Below are 18,045 nucleotides of genomic sequence, written 5' to 3'. Positions count from 1 at the left end.
ATCCATTTCCATTGCCTATTTACCCTTTCCTCCACAAACACATTAATGCTGTCTTTCACACTGCATTATGGACAACCTAAAACAAAACCCTTCCAGGCTTGTCTGCAATGCCGCTTCTTGACAGTCTTTTTCTCATCCTTTTTCAGTATCTACCATGACAGCTCCTGCAAAGTACTGATTGTATATACAGAGGGTTTGCAGCAATTTCCGTTATTTACGTAGCATTCAGATCTTTTCATTAAAAAGATAAAATCAGACAAGATGCAGCTGTTCACACAGCTGGTTTATGAAAACATTATTTTCTCTGCCTTTTACACATTAGCTCTCCACAGCATCTCCAAGTATATCTTATAACAACTCTTCCTGTCTTAAACACTGAAAGAGTTCTTGCCAGGGCCTCTAGTGCACTAATAGGCCTTAACAGCCCTGACCAGCCTCACCTGGGGCCTCCACACACACCTCTGCCCGTGGGCCCAGGAGCTCTATTTATCCCAGCCCAGGGCCATCAGTCTCTGCCTGAGCTAGGCTGTCACAGTGTTGGTCTCTAGCTCTGCCACAGCCGTAGATCCTTTTGATCCCAACCCCTGGGCTGGCTTTGACCTTGGACCTGCCTTATCACTGTCAGTTTGCATGATGGTGTAGACTGGGTTGAACCTGACCACAGGCTACGGGCCTGCCTTGCTCAGGCACAGTGGGCCCTGGCTGGCAGGGACCCTGCCCTGCCAGCTGTGTGCCCCCTCCTCAGCTCACCGGCCTTAAGGAGCAGCCACCACTCACTGTGCCCTGCCAGTCCTGTAGCAAGGACCGTTACCCAACTCTTCTGCTGTGATTAAGATTTCTAGGCCCTATTTTAATATGGTTCATTAAAAAAAAGAAAATTACTTCCCAGGCAATGAGTAAGAAAAGCAGTTCTATTGCAGACAACTATTTCTCTGGAAACTGACAAACCTCTTATGCTGAGTTTGTACAGTGACTGGCGCAGCAGGGTCTATGAGAGGTGCTACACTAATATGAATAAATAACAACGCAACTATGGAAATTCAAAAAGAAAGGACCTCTTCCTTCACTTATGTGAGCTTGAAAACCATTACTGAAATGTTCTCTATTCAAAAAACTATATCTACAAATAGGAAAAATTGCAAGTGCTCTATTATGTGAGCACTCTGTTTGTAAGCAAAGCTCTAGCTGATGGCACTGAACTGCACTGTCAACAGCAGAGAAAAAGCTGTCACTTTTTCTTACATTCTGTGAATGTAGATGAATCACTTTTAAGAGAAGTCATTCTTGGTTTTATTTCATCCTATGGCTTCATCCAAGCTACTCACAGCTTGAAGATTATCCTGTGCTGAACTTGCCAAGTTTCTCACATTTGAAATCTACCAGCTGCCAGAATTATACATAAAACCAATGCCTCACACCACACAGCAATATTTATCAACAAGATATCTCTTTCACTTTTCAACTAGTCATTTGAATAATAGGTATGATGTTCACTTACAAAAACTATAAGAAAATTTAAAGGTAGGTATTCCACCTGAGAAATCGGTAAAATTTTCCAAGGGCAGATAGCTGACTACAGTAGCACTGAAGCATGTGCTGAAAAAAAAAAAAAAAGCAGACTGCTGTTGCATTAGCACACAAAGCAGTAAGCTTTAGCATTGGCTTTATATAAATTTCAAATATATTTTACTTCATCATCTTCAAAAAGTCACACATTACAGAAGCTGTAAATTCACTCATGCCTAGGGAAATTATGAAGACTGTAGAAGTACTAGGAGATCATTATTTCTGGGAACGTCCTTTTTCTATGTCTTGGACTACTCTTCCATCTTGAATTGTATTCAGACATATGTGAGCAAGGAATCTATCTCACTTTAGTTCTAGTGTATAGATAAACATCATTAGGATGGAAAAAAGATCAGAACAGGGATAGCAGGTTTTTTTAAAAAGAACCAACAAGACAGACAGCTAACTCATCTTCTAGTCATATTCAGCAAACAATTTTTCTATGAATCCTCAAGAGCTTGGAGATTTCCACAGTATAACCTTTTCAGCATTTACTTTTGGTCATGGCTGCTGCTTTTTGCTTTATGAAGGACAAGGAGGAGAAAAGGTTGGCTGGCCCCAAGCTCTTAATGGGTTCCTTCAGAAGAGAAGTTCTGAATGTCACCTACAATGCTTCTTGCCATGAAAGCTGAATTTTACATTCTCTTGGGTTAAAATGTGAAGCCAGCTACAAACTGATTGAGTCCTGCAAGTTATGCAAATGAATAAACTAGTAATAACATCTTACTTACGGTTATTAATTTGCTTTAGGTTTCTTAACAGAAAAGCAACAAGACAGAACGTTATATACTTGACTTCCACTATCAGCATAGCTTTAATGCCCGAGAGGAAGTTTTGTAAAGAAACGTTCAAAGGAAACTCCTTTAAAACTGGTTATTTCTAATCTGTTACCACTGCTGCAAAATACTGGCTGTTTTTTTGGTTTGGGTTTGTTGTTGTTGGTGGTGGTGGTTTTGTTTTGGGGTTTTTTTTTAAATCAAAGTGTGATTTGAAAATAACTTAGCTTCAAAAAAGAAAATTCTGGCCTCAAACACTCATCCAGAGACTGAAGCCCTACCCTCCCTGTCAGCATTTTTAAAATTCTAACTTAGAATTGCAACCTCTTACATAGCAAGGAACAGGAATTCCTTCCTTAAAGAAACTCTGTTCCAGAAATTCACAGGTGTTTTCCTGGGTCCACACAAAGCATTAAATGTGAAAAGGAAGTAGCCAGTGCTGCTGCAGCTGGGAACCACCATGAAGGTGCCCCTGTGGCAGCAGCAACTTTTAATTTCATTGACATATATAGAACTTAATGGCAACATTCAGCAGTTCTTTGCAAGGGCAGGTGCAGTGAGGGTATTTTATGGGACTTCATTTTTTCCCAATGTTTTTAGTTTAAATGATAAACTTTGCAAGTGCATGGACGATAATACATATCCTACTCCTAAACCCCTGTTAGGCCCTGCTACCAATCAAAGATATTTCAGTAAGATTATATATTGCATCCCCAGAGAAATTAAGATGATACAAAAAGAAAATCATTGTAAACATTGCAATCCAAGGATTTTGGCAGACCTGGCTCAACAGAGAAAATGCAGTCTTTTCCCTTTTATCTCTCCCTCTCACACTTTCTCTTTAGCTAGTATTTTTCTTAGAATTTTTTTTTCAAATTTTTTTCAATTTTTTTTTCAAAACTCTGCTAGTAACCTGAAGCAAAGCAACACATCCTCCATGTTAGAAAGTCTGGAACAAGACAACAAGAAATTGACGACAAGAAGCATTACAATGACAGACACAGAAAAACTTTACCAAGAAAATCACTGTACATCAGAATCCAATCTTCCTCTTCCTTCCCCAGAAGACATCAGCCTGAGTTATAGTCACAAATTCTGTTACAGAACTGAAATCTTGAGATTTTAAGCTACACATTTTTATTGATGAAAAGACAACTTGAATGTAAGCTTGTCGTATAATGAAAAAAAATGATACCACTAATTGCAATATGGGACAGAAGTGAACTATGACAGTGGCTTGCATTGCCAATGGCAGCAGAATTTAGCCTAGAGGTACGTGGATACTACGACACTGGAAAAGCAGTAATAGATGTAAGTACAAAAAACTACATTGTACAAAGAGAAATTAAGAGATCAAAAAATTTACTGGGAAAAGTAAACAGTTTCCAAATTTGTGTGCCATAAGCAGAAATCTTAAGGATCATGGTGATAGAACTAAATCAGGAGTTTTGCATACACAAGAGTTAGCGAGGCCTGGCTTCCAACTGATTTGCATCTCAGTTAACTGCAAGCTGCAATTGAAGCTTTTTCTGCTCTCAGGGCATTTAATGGTTCCCCACTCCCACCCCCCTGCCCCCCAAAGTTGAGTTCTCCGTTACATAATAACACAAAAGTTTTCATGCAGGAGACACAAAGTGGGGCTGTTTGTTACATTTCTCTCCTCCATATCTACCCAGCTTTTTCACAAACCTAGAAAAAACTTAATAATCTTAGAGACAAGTTATGCCTCTGTTTAAGTTTGGCTGAATGTGGCCCGTGGGTTCTGAATGTACTAAATGAGGACAGTCAGCAAGACAAGACTGCATAGATGTGTTTTCCCTAAGAAATCAGGCTAGGAAGGACAGTAATATGGGGGCTAGATAGTTTCTTTCTGTTCCCTTGTGTTAAGTGCTCTGTTTATTTTCAATCATATGTAGGACTAAGATGTTGGTATTATCCCATTATTGGGATTTGTTAATATATTTTTATGTATCATCATCATCCAATAGACTGTAAAATCCATTTATTTAGGCAGCGAGTCTGAACACTGTTATTATTCCAAGCTTCTGGCAGGATCTTTTCCTGGAGGTTAAATGGCATCTTTCCAAACTGCACCTTGGCAGAGATTTTGGCTGCACTTAGACCCATGGGATTTCCCTATTTTTTTTATTTCTAAGTCATTAAGCAACAATGAAATCTTCGTGATATCTAATGTCTTGAATTTTACAACAATTATTCTATTACTATGATCCTAACATAGTTTATAATGTCTTTTAAATTTTGCTCCCACATGCTGCATTACCTTCCAGCTTCTGTGTCAACATTCTCAAGGCTTTACATGGTGACAACAGGTATTCCATACATTCTGAGTGTGGGACCTTCCTACAGCAGGACAGTGTGTGTATTTTGATACCTGTCCTTACCATAAATAACATCAGAGAATACAGTAACTACTATAGATTCTTTTAAGCTTGTTTGCAAAGGTTGGAATAATGCAATAGTATCTAAGACTAACTGAAATATCTGTATACACGCTAAGGCGACACATTCAAAACTCAGTTCGTTTGTCAACCTGACAGCAGCTGGAAGATTTCTGCATGCAAAATATACCAGCATCTGGCTATCAAGAATATTTAAGATCTTACCTATTGATCTCCTTCATCTGCTTAAATTAATTCAATATGTTAAGATGCCAAAAAATGGTGATTGAAGATCCCATGCATATAAAACTCAAATCCCAATAAAGAGTAAGGAGAAGATGATATGAATACTACTAAACAAAACAAGCAGCAGAGTTCCCAAATAACTGATTGAAAACTTGGAAAGACCAGAAACTTGACTGCCAGAAATGGAGGCCAGTATGGCTTATTAAAAAAAAAGAGAGACAGAATACATTTTGTGACTTTGTCATGAAGGACTTTAAGGAGAAAATTGTTGCAAGGAAAGATAAGGAAATAGAAGATGGGAATATGTGTTTGTGATTCTACTACATGTTTAAAAAATATAAGACCAAGACACAATATTACTTACAAGTATAAGCTAGGTGAAACTTCTCTAACATGGACCTATAATCTCTGCAAAACTCAGCCTTCACATACTAAATTCCTGCAGCAGATTCATTTAAGTTAGAAACTGGAGGGCTTCACAACATAAACAAACATATATTGCTACACTAACTAGGCAACTTAAAGATGCAAGCCTTATCTTACCTTTATTTATTCATTTTTAAAAGAGCAGGATGAAAATCAAGTGCCCAACCTACTTCTATTCTTCCAGAAACAGTTCAACTATAGCGAGGACACCATATCCTGTACCTTTCTTCCCTTTTTAGTACTAGCATAGAAATTTTATGGCTTGAAAATTAGATGTAAATAGAAATAGCTATTATTCTATGCCAGGAGCAAAGAGATGACATTAGAGGAGAATCTGTTCACACTAGAAGCCAGACTAAATTAAGTCTTGACCTATACCACACTGTGATGCTATCAGAATCTGGCTCCATGCCAGTTAGTCTCAATGTCGCCTCTGCAATCTGAATTTGGCTATTAAAAAAATATACTTATCTATAGAAAAGATGGAAAGCAACACACAATTGTTGATAACCTTTCTAAGTTTACAGAAAAGTAATAATGCATTATTTTAGAAGATGAAACACCTAATGCCATTACGACTAATAATACCTAACTTTAAAAAACACCAATAAAAGAGCAGCAGCAATTTCCAATTAAAGCTGTAATTCTACCTAGTCTTGTTAAGGTCACACAAGTGTCATTCCCACAATGAGACTTATTATTCATTTTGGGGCTCTGCCTGGGTGCAGAGTGGGGACTAGATAACAAGCTAAAAGAGGAGAGCAGAGGAGGAAGAGGAGAAAAAGTTCTTTTTTGTTGTTGTTTGGGCTTTTTTTGAGAAGCATTTGACTAAATGCTTTGAATTATTTGTCTAAAATCCTTAGACTAAAAAGTATTAAAGTATGACAGAGCAGCACAACAAATGGAATAGACAGTTTTAAACAACACACATGCTTATTGATCAGATCACAACCATCTACGGAAAGATCTCATCTCCCTTTTCCTGACTACACCTTCAACAGAGCAGACCAGTAAAGCTCTACACTGATGAAAGTTGTTTCTATTCCAGTACAGCTGCAAAGTGTATTTCATAGTCACCAAATGTGAATGTAACTTTCTCCCATCAAGGTGATTCAAGGTTCAGAAAAAACTTAAGAAGAGACAAAATCACACACACACACACACAAAAACTTCATCAGGGAGGTCAGGAGGTCATTTAGGCAAAATTCCTACCCTCAGAAACCACAGAAGTCTGAAATTGTGTGCTGAACATCCTGTACATCCTCTTTATAGCAACTGTTACAAATGGGAAGACCATCATGAACTCCCCTAAGGCTTCTCTTTTTTTGACTAAATACCATCCTAGCTCTTTTCTCATGGGCTAGTTCATATAGAAAAGAGCAAAATTTGAGAAAGAAACCAGGGAGAAGTTGAGAATTACTGATTAACAGAAAAAATAAAGCTAAGAAATATAGGTGAAAACTTCTGGTTTCCTAACTCTTTAGCCATTGTCAGAAAACAAAATGAAATAAAACCACCTGTCCCTGAGGTTCAAGAAAACTTAATGAATTTGCCTCTGATCATTCAGAGACTCTGTGATGACACATTTACTTCATTTCACTGAGGAAATTTTAAGTTATCATACTTGATTTCTGTAATTAAAAAAATACTCATTAAAATGTAAGCATAAATGTATAAATCCATTTTCACCACTCCAAAAAGCTCTTGCTGACAAAAAGAATTTGTAAATAGGTTCTAAGAAGGATTATTTGACAATAAGGGAAAAACCTAGCTAAACAGTTTTACAAAGTTTAACTGCATTAAGGATTGAAATGGCATGTGAGCATCCAGCATGGGAACAATGAGTTGGCCCTCAGCCTTCAAATTACTGCCAACTCCAAAGGGAAACTTGAATCAAATAACCTAAGCTTCAGTTTCCTGGATAAGAAAAGGTAAGGCATGGGTTCATAAAGTTTAAAAAAAAAAAAAACCACTCTGGACAAGAAGGTCTGAGAATATTATCAAGACACAGGTGGCAGCAGAGACCTAAAACCTATTCCTTGGAAATTATAAGAAAAGATGTTTTTTTCAGGACGGCACTATCACTATGCCTCTTTGGCCTATCTCTCCTCATCTTGTGCAGGCTTATCAATTTTAGAAGCAAATCCTGTAGGACTTTTGCCAGATATCAGCAGTCATATGCTCTTAGCCCAAGTGTGCTGACAAGAATTTGGTGGCAATACTAACATACACCTGAAAAGTCCTTGTGAACAATGCAGTGAGTAACAATTCTATTGACCTTGTGGAAGGACAGATCACCCACTGTGTCATCAAAGTTATAGAAGATGACAAACATAAAGGGGGGGGGGGGGGGGGGCAATAAAAAAAAAAATCACAATTTCCAGAAAAAGGATGTTTTGTGTTTTTCCCCCCCAACCCCCACCCCAGCATAAATTTGGAAATCTGCCCTGAAAACACAGTGTCTCATCTACATCCAGACAGATTAGAAGAACATATGGTTAGTGAAGCACCTACTCTGCGTGTGCCATTCCCAGCTGACTCGTTCTAGGACTGATCTATGGTGGTGAAAAACACAGGATATGTAGTGTTTCATTCCAGGCAGGATAGTTCTGAGCCAAGTGGAACTGAATACAAAGAATTCATGGCACTGGTTGATCATCTTATTTTAGAAAGGCTCTTCTTTCAGTGGCTACTCACTTGCTTGTTTTATAAGGATTAGCATCTTTATTCTAAAGGGTTTAGATGTTACGTATATAAAGGTGTACACAAACAATACAAATCTGCAACTGGTGCTTGTGTTACTATCCTCTTGTGCGTTGACATGGGAGGACTTCGGTTACAGCAAAGCCCCTAGAGACACTAGATGATAGGATTTTATACTCCTTTTCAATTTGGTGGAGTGAATACATGCTTCTAATACAGAAATAAAGGACCTACCACACCTGCAAAACAGCACCTGTCTTCTTGAAGAAGGCAATCTCAACTGTAGATGTCTGTAAGAACACAAACTTCAGTGGGAGGAGAAAACAAAAATGTGCAAACTGAAATTACTACAAGGGAGAGACAGCAGTTCTTTCCCAGCAGGGATGTCAGTATGCAATGAGAATGAGTCATAATGATGCAGCTCTGTGATTCAGACAATTCAAAGCCACTCTGGGACGTCAGACCACCGACATATTTTTGCTCTGTGTGAATCCATACAAAGACAAAAAGTATTCTCCAGCTCTTAATAGACTCCCACATCTCTAACAGCTTTCTGATAAGCTTTTTTTCTTTCCCAAATTTGTTACTGCAAATCTGGTTTTAATCAACTTTTGATCTGTAGTAAAGTGACTCTATTTGTTCAGGCCATGCTTTATCAGTAAAGCTAGAGATACTACATAGCCAAATAGAACCTTAGGCAATTCAAATATCCTAAAACCAAGACTCAAGACTAGATAAGGACAAAAAAAACCCAACCCCAAAACTGTTTTGCCTTTAATAATTTTTTATTCATAAAGCTGAACAAGAAAATGTGTTCCTCTGAGGTACAACCTAAGTCTAAAGCAACTGCTTTTCTCTCAAGTGAACAGGTTGAGGACAGTATTTCCCTACTCTCATGTTCAAAGCATGGTCACAATGCCCTGTAATTTATTTTGTGGCAGAACATAAATTAACATGTAGACATGGACCAATCCCTTACTATTTCCTAATCTATTTTTATTAATAATTGCTACAATCAGCCTTTGAACAGAACGGATGTATAACAGATCAGTAGAGTTCAGGCAAGCAACAAGATACAAAAAGTGATTTCTCGTCATGCGCATTTCTAGTCTGCTCTCTAGTCATAACCCTACTAGAATGTACCTTAATCTACAACAGCGGAAAGAAGAAAGAATTTCCCACAGCAACAAAAGTAAGGCATAATTCTGCTACTGAGAAGAACAGTTGGAAAGCCTATGGGAACTATTTTCATCCTACTAGCCACAGGAAACCTGGAAGGGGATTGGAATATAACAGATACCATTCACTTTACCACAGGATGTGAAAGAATGTGCATAAGTTACACATGTCAATGAAAGTCAAATCCTGTTCTTACCAATACCAAGAGTTTTGCCTGTGGAAAGTAAGAGATTGTGAACGACACCAACAGATTTCCTAATGTTTGTGGAGTCTAATGATTAAGAACTGTGCAAAACGAATGAAAAAAATCTCTTGAGTGCATCATGGGTGCTGGCAGTATACAGAAAATTTGTGAGATTTGAAGAATCCGTTGGTCACCTTCGAGGACTGTAAAAGAATGGGTCAGTTTCCTCCAACTCACTGGAAGCCTGCTCAGAACATGTCAGTTTCTCTTTTGGGCAGCCAGGAGAAGTAAAGAGCTCAGCAGAAGCAGTCATGAAGGACAGCAAAATAAGTCATCCTAGCCCAACTGTTAATGATCTCACCAATCCTTCACTGTCAAATTCCAAATATATAGTAAATATTGACAGGCATTTTGAGGCAGGTTTTCAAAGAGAACATTTATCTTTTTTTTGTTCTTCCCAGGACAGATAATCCTCAAAGAAGCTGGTAGTTTCAAAGGTTTAGGGAGAAACTCATTATGGAAAATACAAAAATTCATTTTAGTGCAGATTTTAGGTTGCTAAAGGACAGTCAGACAGACCTACCGGTGTTTTAACTGTGAATATTCTCTCTCCATCCGCTTCACTCCACTATAATCTAGTTATTTTGCTAGAACCTTCTTCTTTGCCACTTCTAACATTTGCAGCCAGTTTTGCCAACCTCAAACTTTGGAAGACCAACAGCATCCAACAGGACCAACAGTGTTGCTCCGTGTTATTCAAAATCACATTTGAAAATACTGTAAAACATTATTGCAAAACATTATTGTAAAACATATTGCACAAGTGATTATCTAGATTCAATTTACTAGAACAATTTAATTTGTCATTTCCAGATGCTCCCAGAATTTGAGGCCTCCTGCCTTAACACTTGGTCCTCTCACACTCTTTATTCCTCTGTTATTATAATTCTATCACACAGCAAAACTATGCTGAACTTTTTTACTTAAGCAAAGTCAAACTGAGATGGCAAAAAAGTACTTCTCTGACATACAGGGCACCACACCCCCAAACACTAATTAACTCCTCATTCAAAACATCCTACATTTCAGAGAAAAGAGTAGAAAACACAGGAAGAAACATTTTTGTGCCCTTGTTTAAAAAAAAAAAGATAAATGCACCTACTTTGCCTAGAAGTCCAAGCTAAGGGACATTCTCCAAACAGAAAACATCAAACTACGTATTTGTGCTATTTGGCAAAGCTGTAAGCAACTGGAAGTTTTGCAGGATGGTACACTTCTTATCAGGCAGGACGTTCCTGTCTCTCATTATAACTTACCACAGAGCATTTAAGCTAATACCACTATTAAAGTTAAATCCTTCACACTAATTAGTTGGAAGAACCATATTGAAGGTACATTGCAACATCTAAGAGTTCAGTGACCATTCTGTAGACCTAAAACAATTCTGGAATCCAATTTGTGTAAAATGCGTTAATGCTTAATCACGTAAGAATCTAATTTCAGAATCTAAGAAAGCTGAAGGGAATTGCTTATTATATTATGGTAAAAATAGTCACAAAAACATATCAGGTATTTTTCTGTTTATTCACATGGAATATTCTGTAATTAACAGCCCCCCCCATACACCTCTCCCCACCCCCTTTCATCCACAGTACTCACCAAATCTTAAATTATAAACCAGAGATGACCAATGGTCCTCACGCTCTAAGTCACACACCAAACCTTACAGAAGTCAAAAGTCACAAAGATACCTCAAGCTTTGGAGGACCAACATATAAAGCAGCACTGTAAGTGATTTTCAAGCACAACTGGAATCGACTACCCAAGAGTTTCACTGTTCCCTGGTGAAAGACGATAGCCTAGGAATTCTACTAGGTTCTCAGAATATGAAACATAACCCCTTCATCATTTACTGCCTGTCATAATCAGTGCTTCTGATTAACCTACCAGGCTCACGCCAGCACAGTCTCACAGTGATGACACAGTAGAAGCATAATAGTCACCCTGAACTGGTTGTGACACATACGTATACCAAGAACCAGAACTATCCATTCTTTTATTAAAATGTGAGGTAATCTCAAAAACGCATTTCTGTTTACAGGTGACCATGCACTTTTCACACTCTATGTTCAAAAATATAATCATGTTACTGAGTGCACAAAAGAGATTAAAGTTATCATGTAGCTTTAATATAGGATTCTATCTGTTCCAGCTAAAATTTCTGTTTGAAGTAGTGTGATCGGAACCAACCTCGTTCAGCTTGCTTTCTCCAGACCAACAAAGAGAATCCAAAGAATGAAAGCCCTTTAATATATATATTTAAAAAAAAAAAATCTCATTTTAAATCCTTCTCTCTCTTTTTGAAGCTAGCAAAGAAAGACACATAATGTTGCTGTATAAAAAACTAAAATGTCATGATAATGATTCTATGTGAGCTCATTTGAGAAGGCATTAAACCCTCTCTAAATTCAGGCATGATATGACATGCTTATTTAATGAAAGAGTAATTTCTGAATTCTTCTTTTGTTGAACAGTAAACTGAATTATTTTCATGTAAGCTTTGGTTTCTTCATCTGAAAACTCACAGATTTTATGTAGTTGAGGCAGAGCAAATTTCTGCTAATTAACCAGGCAAGAATTAGTTTACAAGCGTTCAGGTGAGGTATGTTCTGATGTAACAGGAAGGATAAAAAAAGAAGGAACCAAGAAACATTTGCTAAATGAACAGCAAATATATATTCATGGACATCAGGAAAGACAATAGTAAACGAATGGCTGAAATTTAAGAAAAACTAACCTGTGAAGAGTGGGAAGACTGCACCTCAGACCTTACAATTTTGTTTTACAGACTATATATTTAATGCAGCACTCCATCTTTGTCTAGTTATTTACTCATCTTGGGTACTATACAAAAATAGATACAGTAATATTAGTATATAAAATTTTCTAAATGATCAATGAAGATTAATGTCAGCACTTTTAAGAGAGTCACCACAATATTAGAGAAGAGCTGTCCAGGGCTATTTGCAACTGGCCATGTTCTTTGTTGTACATTCTCAAAGAGTGCTTTGAATCACTCTTTCTCTTCTTGTGTTGTACAATGTCCTACTCTGCCTCTCCCTGCTATTGCTTTACAAAGCTGTTAGTAAGAGAAAAGAAAAATTTCCTAACCGCTATTATTTTAGCACATTAGAAGTATAGCTTTTCTACCTCCACCTCACTGACTGAGCAGTAATTCTGTTATTCAGGGTCTGGAGGAAGCAAGAGCATAAGTTGGTGAACTGGTCAGACCTGAGAGAACCAATGGATACGATGCTAGCTGGTGAATGTAGCAAAGCAAATATAATATATGTCAAGTATCACATCAGTCCCTGTGATTGAGATATACTACTAGTAGGTCATAAGAGCTGTATAATAATTGTCATTCTTTTGCCTTTGTCACCTCAAGGCTGAAAGTCTACACTTATTTTTAAATTGCAAATGTAACTGCAAAAGCTGTAGGTATGCTGGAAGCTTTCCAAGGGACCACCTCTCTCCTTACAGTGAAGGCCTGTGCATTAACTCAGCAAAACTGAAGAATATAGTTTGAAGATTTACCTAATGTCTTTTGGGGGCCACTAAGCTTCCAACAAGCTTGAGGTATGTTTCTGATGCTGTAACTCAAGGTGATGTAAACTTAAATATGGTGAGTCACAAAGAATAACTGGTTACTGGGATATAGCTTGACTGAACTCACAGAGCCAAAGTAAGAAAACCTGATAGAATTCCCCAACACAAGCCTTGCAGCTCCCCTCCTCTCACCAGATACAGCAAATATTATCTTTAAAATTGCAGAAGTTTGGTTACACAATCTTGCAAGTTTTCATCCTGCTATACCAATGAGTGGGTTTTCTCCTCAACAACTCGTCCCCTTTCCCCAGTCCTCAAATAGCAAATAAACTATTATTCAAAAATGGCATACAACACAATTGTTTCTTTCTTCACCAGCACCAGAGACCTGGCACATGGAATTGAGAATGAACTTAAAATTCATGTAATGGCAGCTTTTACAAACAGCAGCTCATTGATAAAAATGGCATAATAAATGTCTACGCTAATAATAATTACTTTAAACTTACCAAATCTTTTTTTACAAGTAGAAATTTTTTGGTAGTCCACAATGAGATGATCTGTTTCAAAAGGCTTTAGGAAAAAAAACCTGCAACAGAAGATAAATACTGCATCAAAACCGCAGCACAGGTTATCTTGCAAGGTGACATTAAATGCACTAGTTCAGATACAACAGTAGCACAACACTTTGTATGGGTAATTTTCTTACGCTCTTGGGGAAAAAAAGTAAAAGATTAAGGTTATTCTCTGAAAACTCAGAAGTTTGATTATCTACTTCCTGCTTAGAAATAATAAGAAGCACTATGCTAAAATCTTGCATCCGCACTACACAATGTTGTAAAAGGCTTGCTTCCCTTTGAGCCAACTGGCAGATGCAATACTTAAATGCAAACAAAACCTGTTGACTATTCAGTAAGTCTGTGGCAAATAGGAACTGATAAAAAATAAAAAACATCTTTTACGTCAGCAGTAACAATCAGTCCCCTGTCAGTCAGGAGTGCACTATTTCCTGCTGGTGGTATACCTGCCCACATACCTGCTATAATTTCTAGATGCCTCCAGAACTGAATTGTAAGGGGGAAAAACCCCACACATTGGGGGAACTGGCAGAGGTGAGAAAGACAGCAAAATATTCCTTGCTTTTATTAAGCAATTATATTTACCAACCATTTATTCCCAGAAAATTTTACTTTTTTCCCTTGAAAATAAAAAGCAGAAAATCTCACAACAGGAATTTTTATTTTAATATTATCAACAGACCATGCAAATTTATTTTTTTTTTTACTAAATTTATTTACTAAATTCTTAGTTCTATTTTGACAGATATTCTGAATTCCCTGCCAAAAAAAAAACCCCAACCAAAACCCAAAACAAAAAGGGTAGTGGTGAAAAGGAGTGTTACATTACATTTTAGTTAGAACTCACTTAAGAATTTATCCATTTAATTTTGGAAAAATCTGTGTACATTTAATGCAGATCTATTACTTGGAAAGTAAAGAAATTTGTCACTGTGTAAGTTATATTTAAACTCACAGAATTAACCTATTATATTTTTCATACAGAATCACAGTTCTATGGCTACACACAGAGAATAAGCAAGTAAAAATTGTTTTGATTTCAGACATTGTACTTTTTAACAGTGAATTTAATAAAATAAACTTCATGAATTCCATTATTTTTCTAACACAGTACATGGAAACTGAATTATTTACTATGTTTTAAGAACTTCTGTAACATATTACTTCCAGGATGAACATTCATTTTTGGTTCGCAGTTCCTGGAACTGACAGCAAATTGATGGCTATCTATCAACTATATAAATTTCTATCAATTTTCTTGTAAAAACTGATATAAATAGAATGGATTACTTCAGGTCAGAAAATAAGTTGAAAAGCAACATTTTTATTTAAATGCACTTTGGTCTTATAAATCTGATTAAAATTAAATTTGAAATTAACAGCCTGTACATCAAAGCCCAAACAGGCAATAACTTACTACGGTCATCTAAATAAAAAGCTGCATTGTCTTCCTCAAATTTTAATGATTATGTTAGATGTGGAAGTATGATGAAAAGACTTCTAGTTTTTGAAGAATAACAAACCAAGATTAACAAATACTCTATTTCATGATATTACACACTGCACCTAATAGCAAAATTAATTACAACCTTTATAGTACAGTCACCTTCAGAACATTCTTTTTCTATCAAGAATTTGCGCCCTGCTGTGATGGCCTTCTGGTTTCTGACTTGACTACCTTCAAATTTCATTAGTAGCTCTGAGAGAACATTTTTATTGTTTCAACTGTTTCATTCAATTTTGAATCAGCAGGAAAGCATGGCCTTTTTTCTCTTGTTATGTACACGCCCATGATAAAAGCAAAGAGCTCAGAAACAATGGGCCAGAATTGTGTTCCTATTGGTATCTAGACAGGTGCTGAAATAAATACAGGAACAGACCAAAGCACAGTCTTCACCTCCTCATAAACCTTACTAAGCCAATTCAACCACACGTCTGTGCCCAGATCACCTTTGGGCATGCAAGCACCTAGAGCATACCTATTCAAAAGAACTCCTGCCTGGTTACTAACATGCTTAATGTTTCCTCTCTTAACCCACTTTAAATCTGAAACGCTACCATTTTTTCACCTATGCAGCTGAAAAATTGGTTTTACATGTTCTAAATTCCCGACTCTGCGCAAACGCCGCCTGAGAGAAAACGTGATGAACACATCACCGGGGCAGTAGAACAGAGCTCGTACGGCCAGACAGGCGGAAGCCCCCTCCCAATTAGCTGGCCGAGGTGCTCCTGGCGCCACACCCACGGCAACAGGCAGCCCGCCCCCGCCACGAGCCGGGCGCCTCAGCCGGCACCTGCCGCTCTCCCCGGGGATCTCACAGGAGGTTCTCCACAGAGAAACGCATAAGCAGACGCCATATACATAGGCACACGTACGCCTGTCTACGTCTACCCGCGCTCGCCTCGCAAGCCATTGCTTCGGGGTCAGCGCCAGCTCCCGCGGGGGAAGGCAAACACCTCCCCCGCCCGCCGCTGCCGGCAATGGCCTCGCGACTGCGCGGCAGCCGGCGGGGGCAGGGCGGAGGGCTTCCCCCCGCCCCGCGCACGTGGGGCTCGTGCTGAAGCACGCGAGCACCGGCTGCGCCTGGCGCGCGCTCCCTCACGCCTGCTCCACCGCCCCTCCCCACCCTGCAGCGCGCACGCGCCTCCTCCCCCCTCCTCCGCGCTGACGGCAGCGCGCGCGCGCGCGCGGGCGGTCGGGCTGCCGCCGCGCCTGCGCGGCCTCCCGGCGTGCCCGGCGACAGCGTCATGGCGGCTCCCTGCGGCAGGTTCCTGCACATGGGTTGAGGGGACGCCGGCAGCGCCTGTCAGCGCAGGGGTTGCGAGCCGCGGGCGAGCGAGGCCGCAGCGGTGGGGAGTGGAGCGGGGGCGGCGGGACCATGCTGGCCCTGGAGCGCTCCCTGCTGAGGGGCTTCCTCGGCGCGGCGGAGTCCCTGGAGTGGAAGCAGGGCGAAGTCGCGTCGGCAGGTGAGGGAGGTCCCGGCCCGGCGGGGGGAAGGTGCCCAGCTGTTGTGCGCGGCTGTTCTGTGGGTATCCGGCACCGCCGAAGTCTCCACCGGCCCCAGGCCGAGCCGGGATCGCGGCTGGTGCCTCCCTTCAGCCGCGCCCGCTCCGGGGGCGGTCGTGTGCTCCCGCCCTTTCTGCCCCTTGCCGGGCGCCGGCGGGCTCCTGCCGGCGCCGCAGGGCAGGGGAGGCCGTTGGGCTCGTCAGCCTGGAGGAGGGCGAGCGGCACTGCCGGCAGGGTAGGGCTGAGGCGAGAGGTGCGGCCGACAGGGCTCTCACAGGGCTTCAGGTGGAGAGGCCGCGGCTGAAGCAGTCCCTGCCCTGCGCACGGCGGCCGGCAGGCGCCCCGCCGCCCGCTTCATGTCGGCACTCTGGCGGCTTGTAATCATGGTGCTTCCTTCGACTGCCTCATGGCCCGCGAGTGAAAGACTACCTGTTTGCTTGAATTTGGCAGTGATATGAAAGTCGCTCTTGTAGCAAGACGTGAGGAGAAAAAGTCTGTCATGAGCTACCTTTACTAGTTACTTAGTCACAGTTACTTGAGGGAACAATGGAAAGCAGTCTCTTGAGGGGACTTGATTAGGTTGCTACTGACCTAGCTTTCCTGCAAGGGAAGGCAGCGACTTTTAAAATGTAACATTTGTCATGAAAAGGCATTTCCATTTTTCAGACAGGCTAGAAATGCAGTTGTGCTCAAGTCATATGCATGTGCCATACTGTTTAAAACATTTAGAGGTTGTAGGATATTGAAAGACTCATTTATCCCTACCCAAGCACTTAGTGAATTTTGGAAAAGAACTGTACAGAGCTACTCAGCTCTATTTCCTTATATTACTCCTTATTTAACCTTAATCATTGTACTGTCCAGGAATGTTAGGTGACGTGACTGACAGATGTCAGATCTGTCTTATCTTTTCACTGACAGTTGTGTATGCTGTTTCTGGTGTGTGGTTGGTTTTTTGTTTGTCAGGGTTTTTTTAGTTTCGGTTTGTTTTTTTAAGTAGTGTGCTGCTGTAAGACGTAGGGAAGACTGAAGAAAGGTATCTTGTGGTAGAGATAGAAAATGGTGGGGTTGGTGAAGATTCCTAGTTGTCACTTACGTGGGCCCTTCCTAATGATGATACTGAAACTAAAGACTGTGACCTTGAATTTGTATGGTGTCTTATAAGAAGCTAAACACAGAATCCAAAGCAGATTTTATGTACTTAAAGTTATGTTACAGTGTTACTGGAAAGAGAAAACCTCAATATTCTTCATTAGTGTCCTCACAGCCAATGGTTATTCTACAAACTACAGCATCACCTGTTGGGGCAACTAGAATCCAATATAAAGAAGTTGTCATTTGGTGAAAGAAAGTCTCCTCAAAGCATAAACTG

General features: G+C 39.8%; 1 protein-coding gene and 1 long non-coding RNA gene across 2 annotated transcripts in view; one reads left to right on the top strand and one right to left on the bottom strand.

The window, feature by feature from the left end:
* LOC138688621 (uncharacterized) overlaps positions 1–15,870 on the bottom strand; it is a 38,973-nt gene extending 23,103 nt beyond the window's left edge. Inside the window, exon 1 of the long non-coding RNA XR_011327513.1 lies at positions 13,598–15,870. This is a non-coding gene — a long non-coding RNA (uncharacterized lncRNA). The remainder of the gene's footprint in view (positions 1–13,597) is intronic.
* Positions 15,871–16,377: 507 nt separating this feature from the next.
* The window catches only part of TTC27 (tetratricopeptide repeat domain 27), a 142,282-nt gene continuing 140,614 nt past the window's right edge, over positions 16,378–18,045 (top strand). Inside the window, exon 1 of the mRNA XM_069800479.1 lies at positions 16,378–16,633. Within this exon, the coding sequence (XP_069656580.1) occupies positions 16,546–16,633 (88 nt within the window). The 5' untranslated portion in view covers positions 16,378–16,545. The remainder of the gene's footprint in view (positions 16,634–18,045) is intronic.

This window comes from Haliaeetus albicilla, chromosome 13 (assembly GCF_947461875.1).
Source record: "Haliaeetus albicilla chromosome 13, bHalAlb1.1, whole genome shotgun sequence".
Lineage (NCBI taxonomy): Eukaryota > Metazoa > Chordata > Aves > Accipitriformes > Accipitridae > Haliaeetus > Haliaeetus albicilla.
The sequence above is the reverse complement of the archived record's forward strand: the minus strand, read 5'-3'. Positions and strand labels throughout refer to the sequence as shown.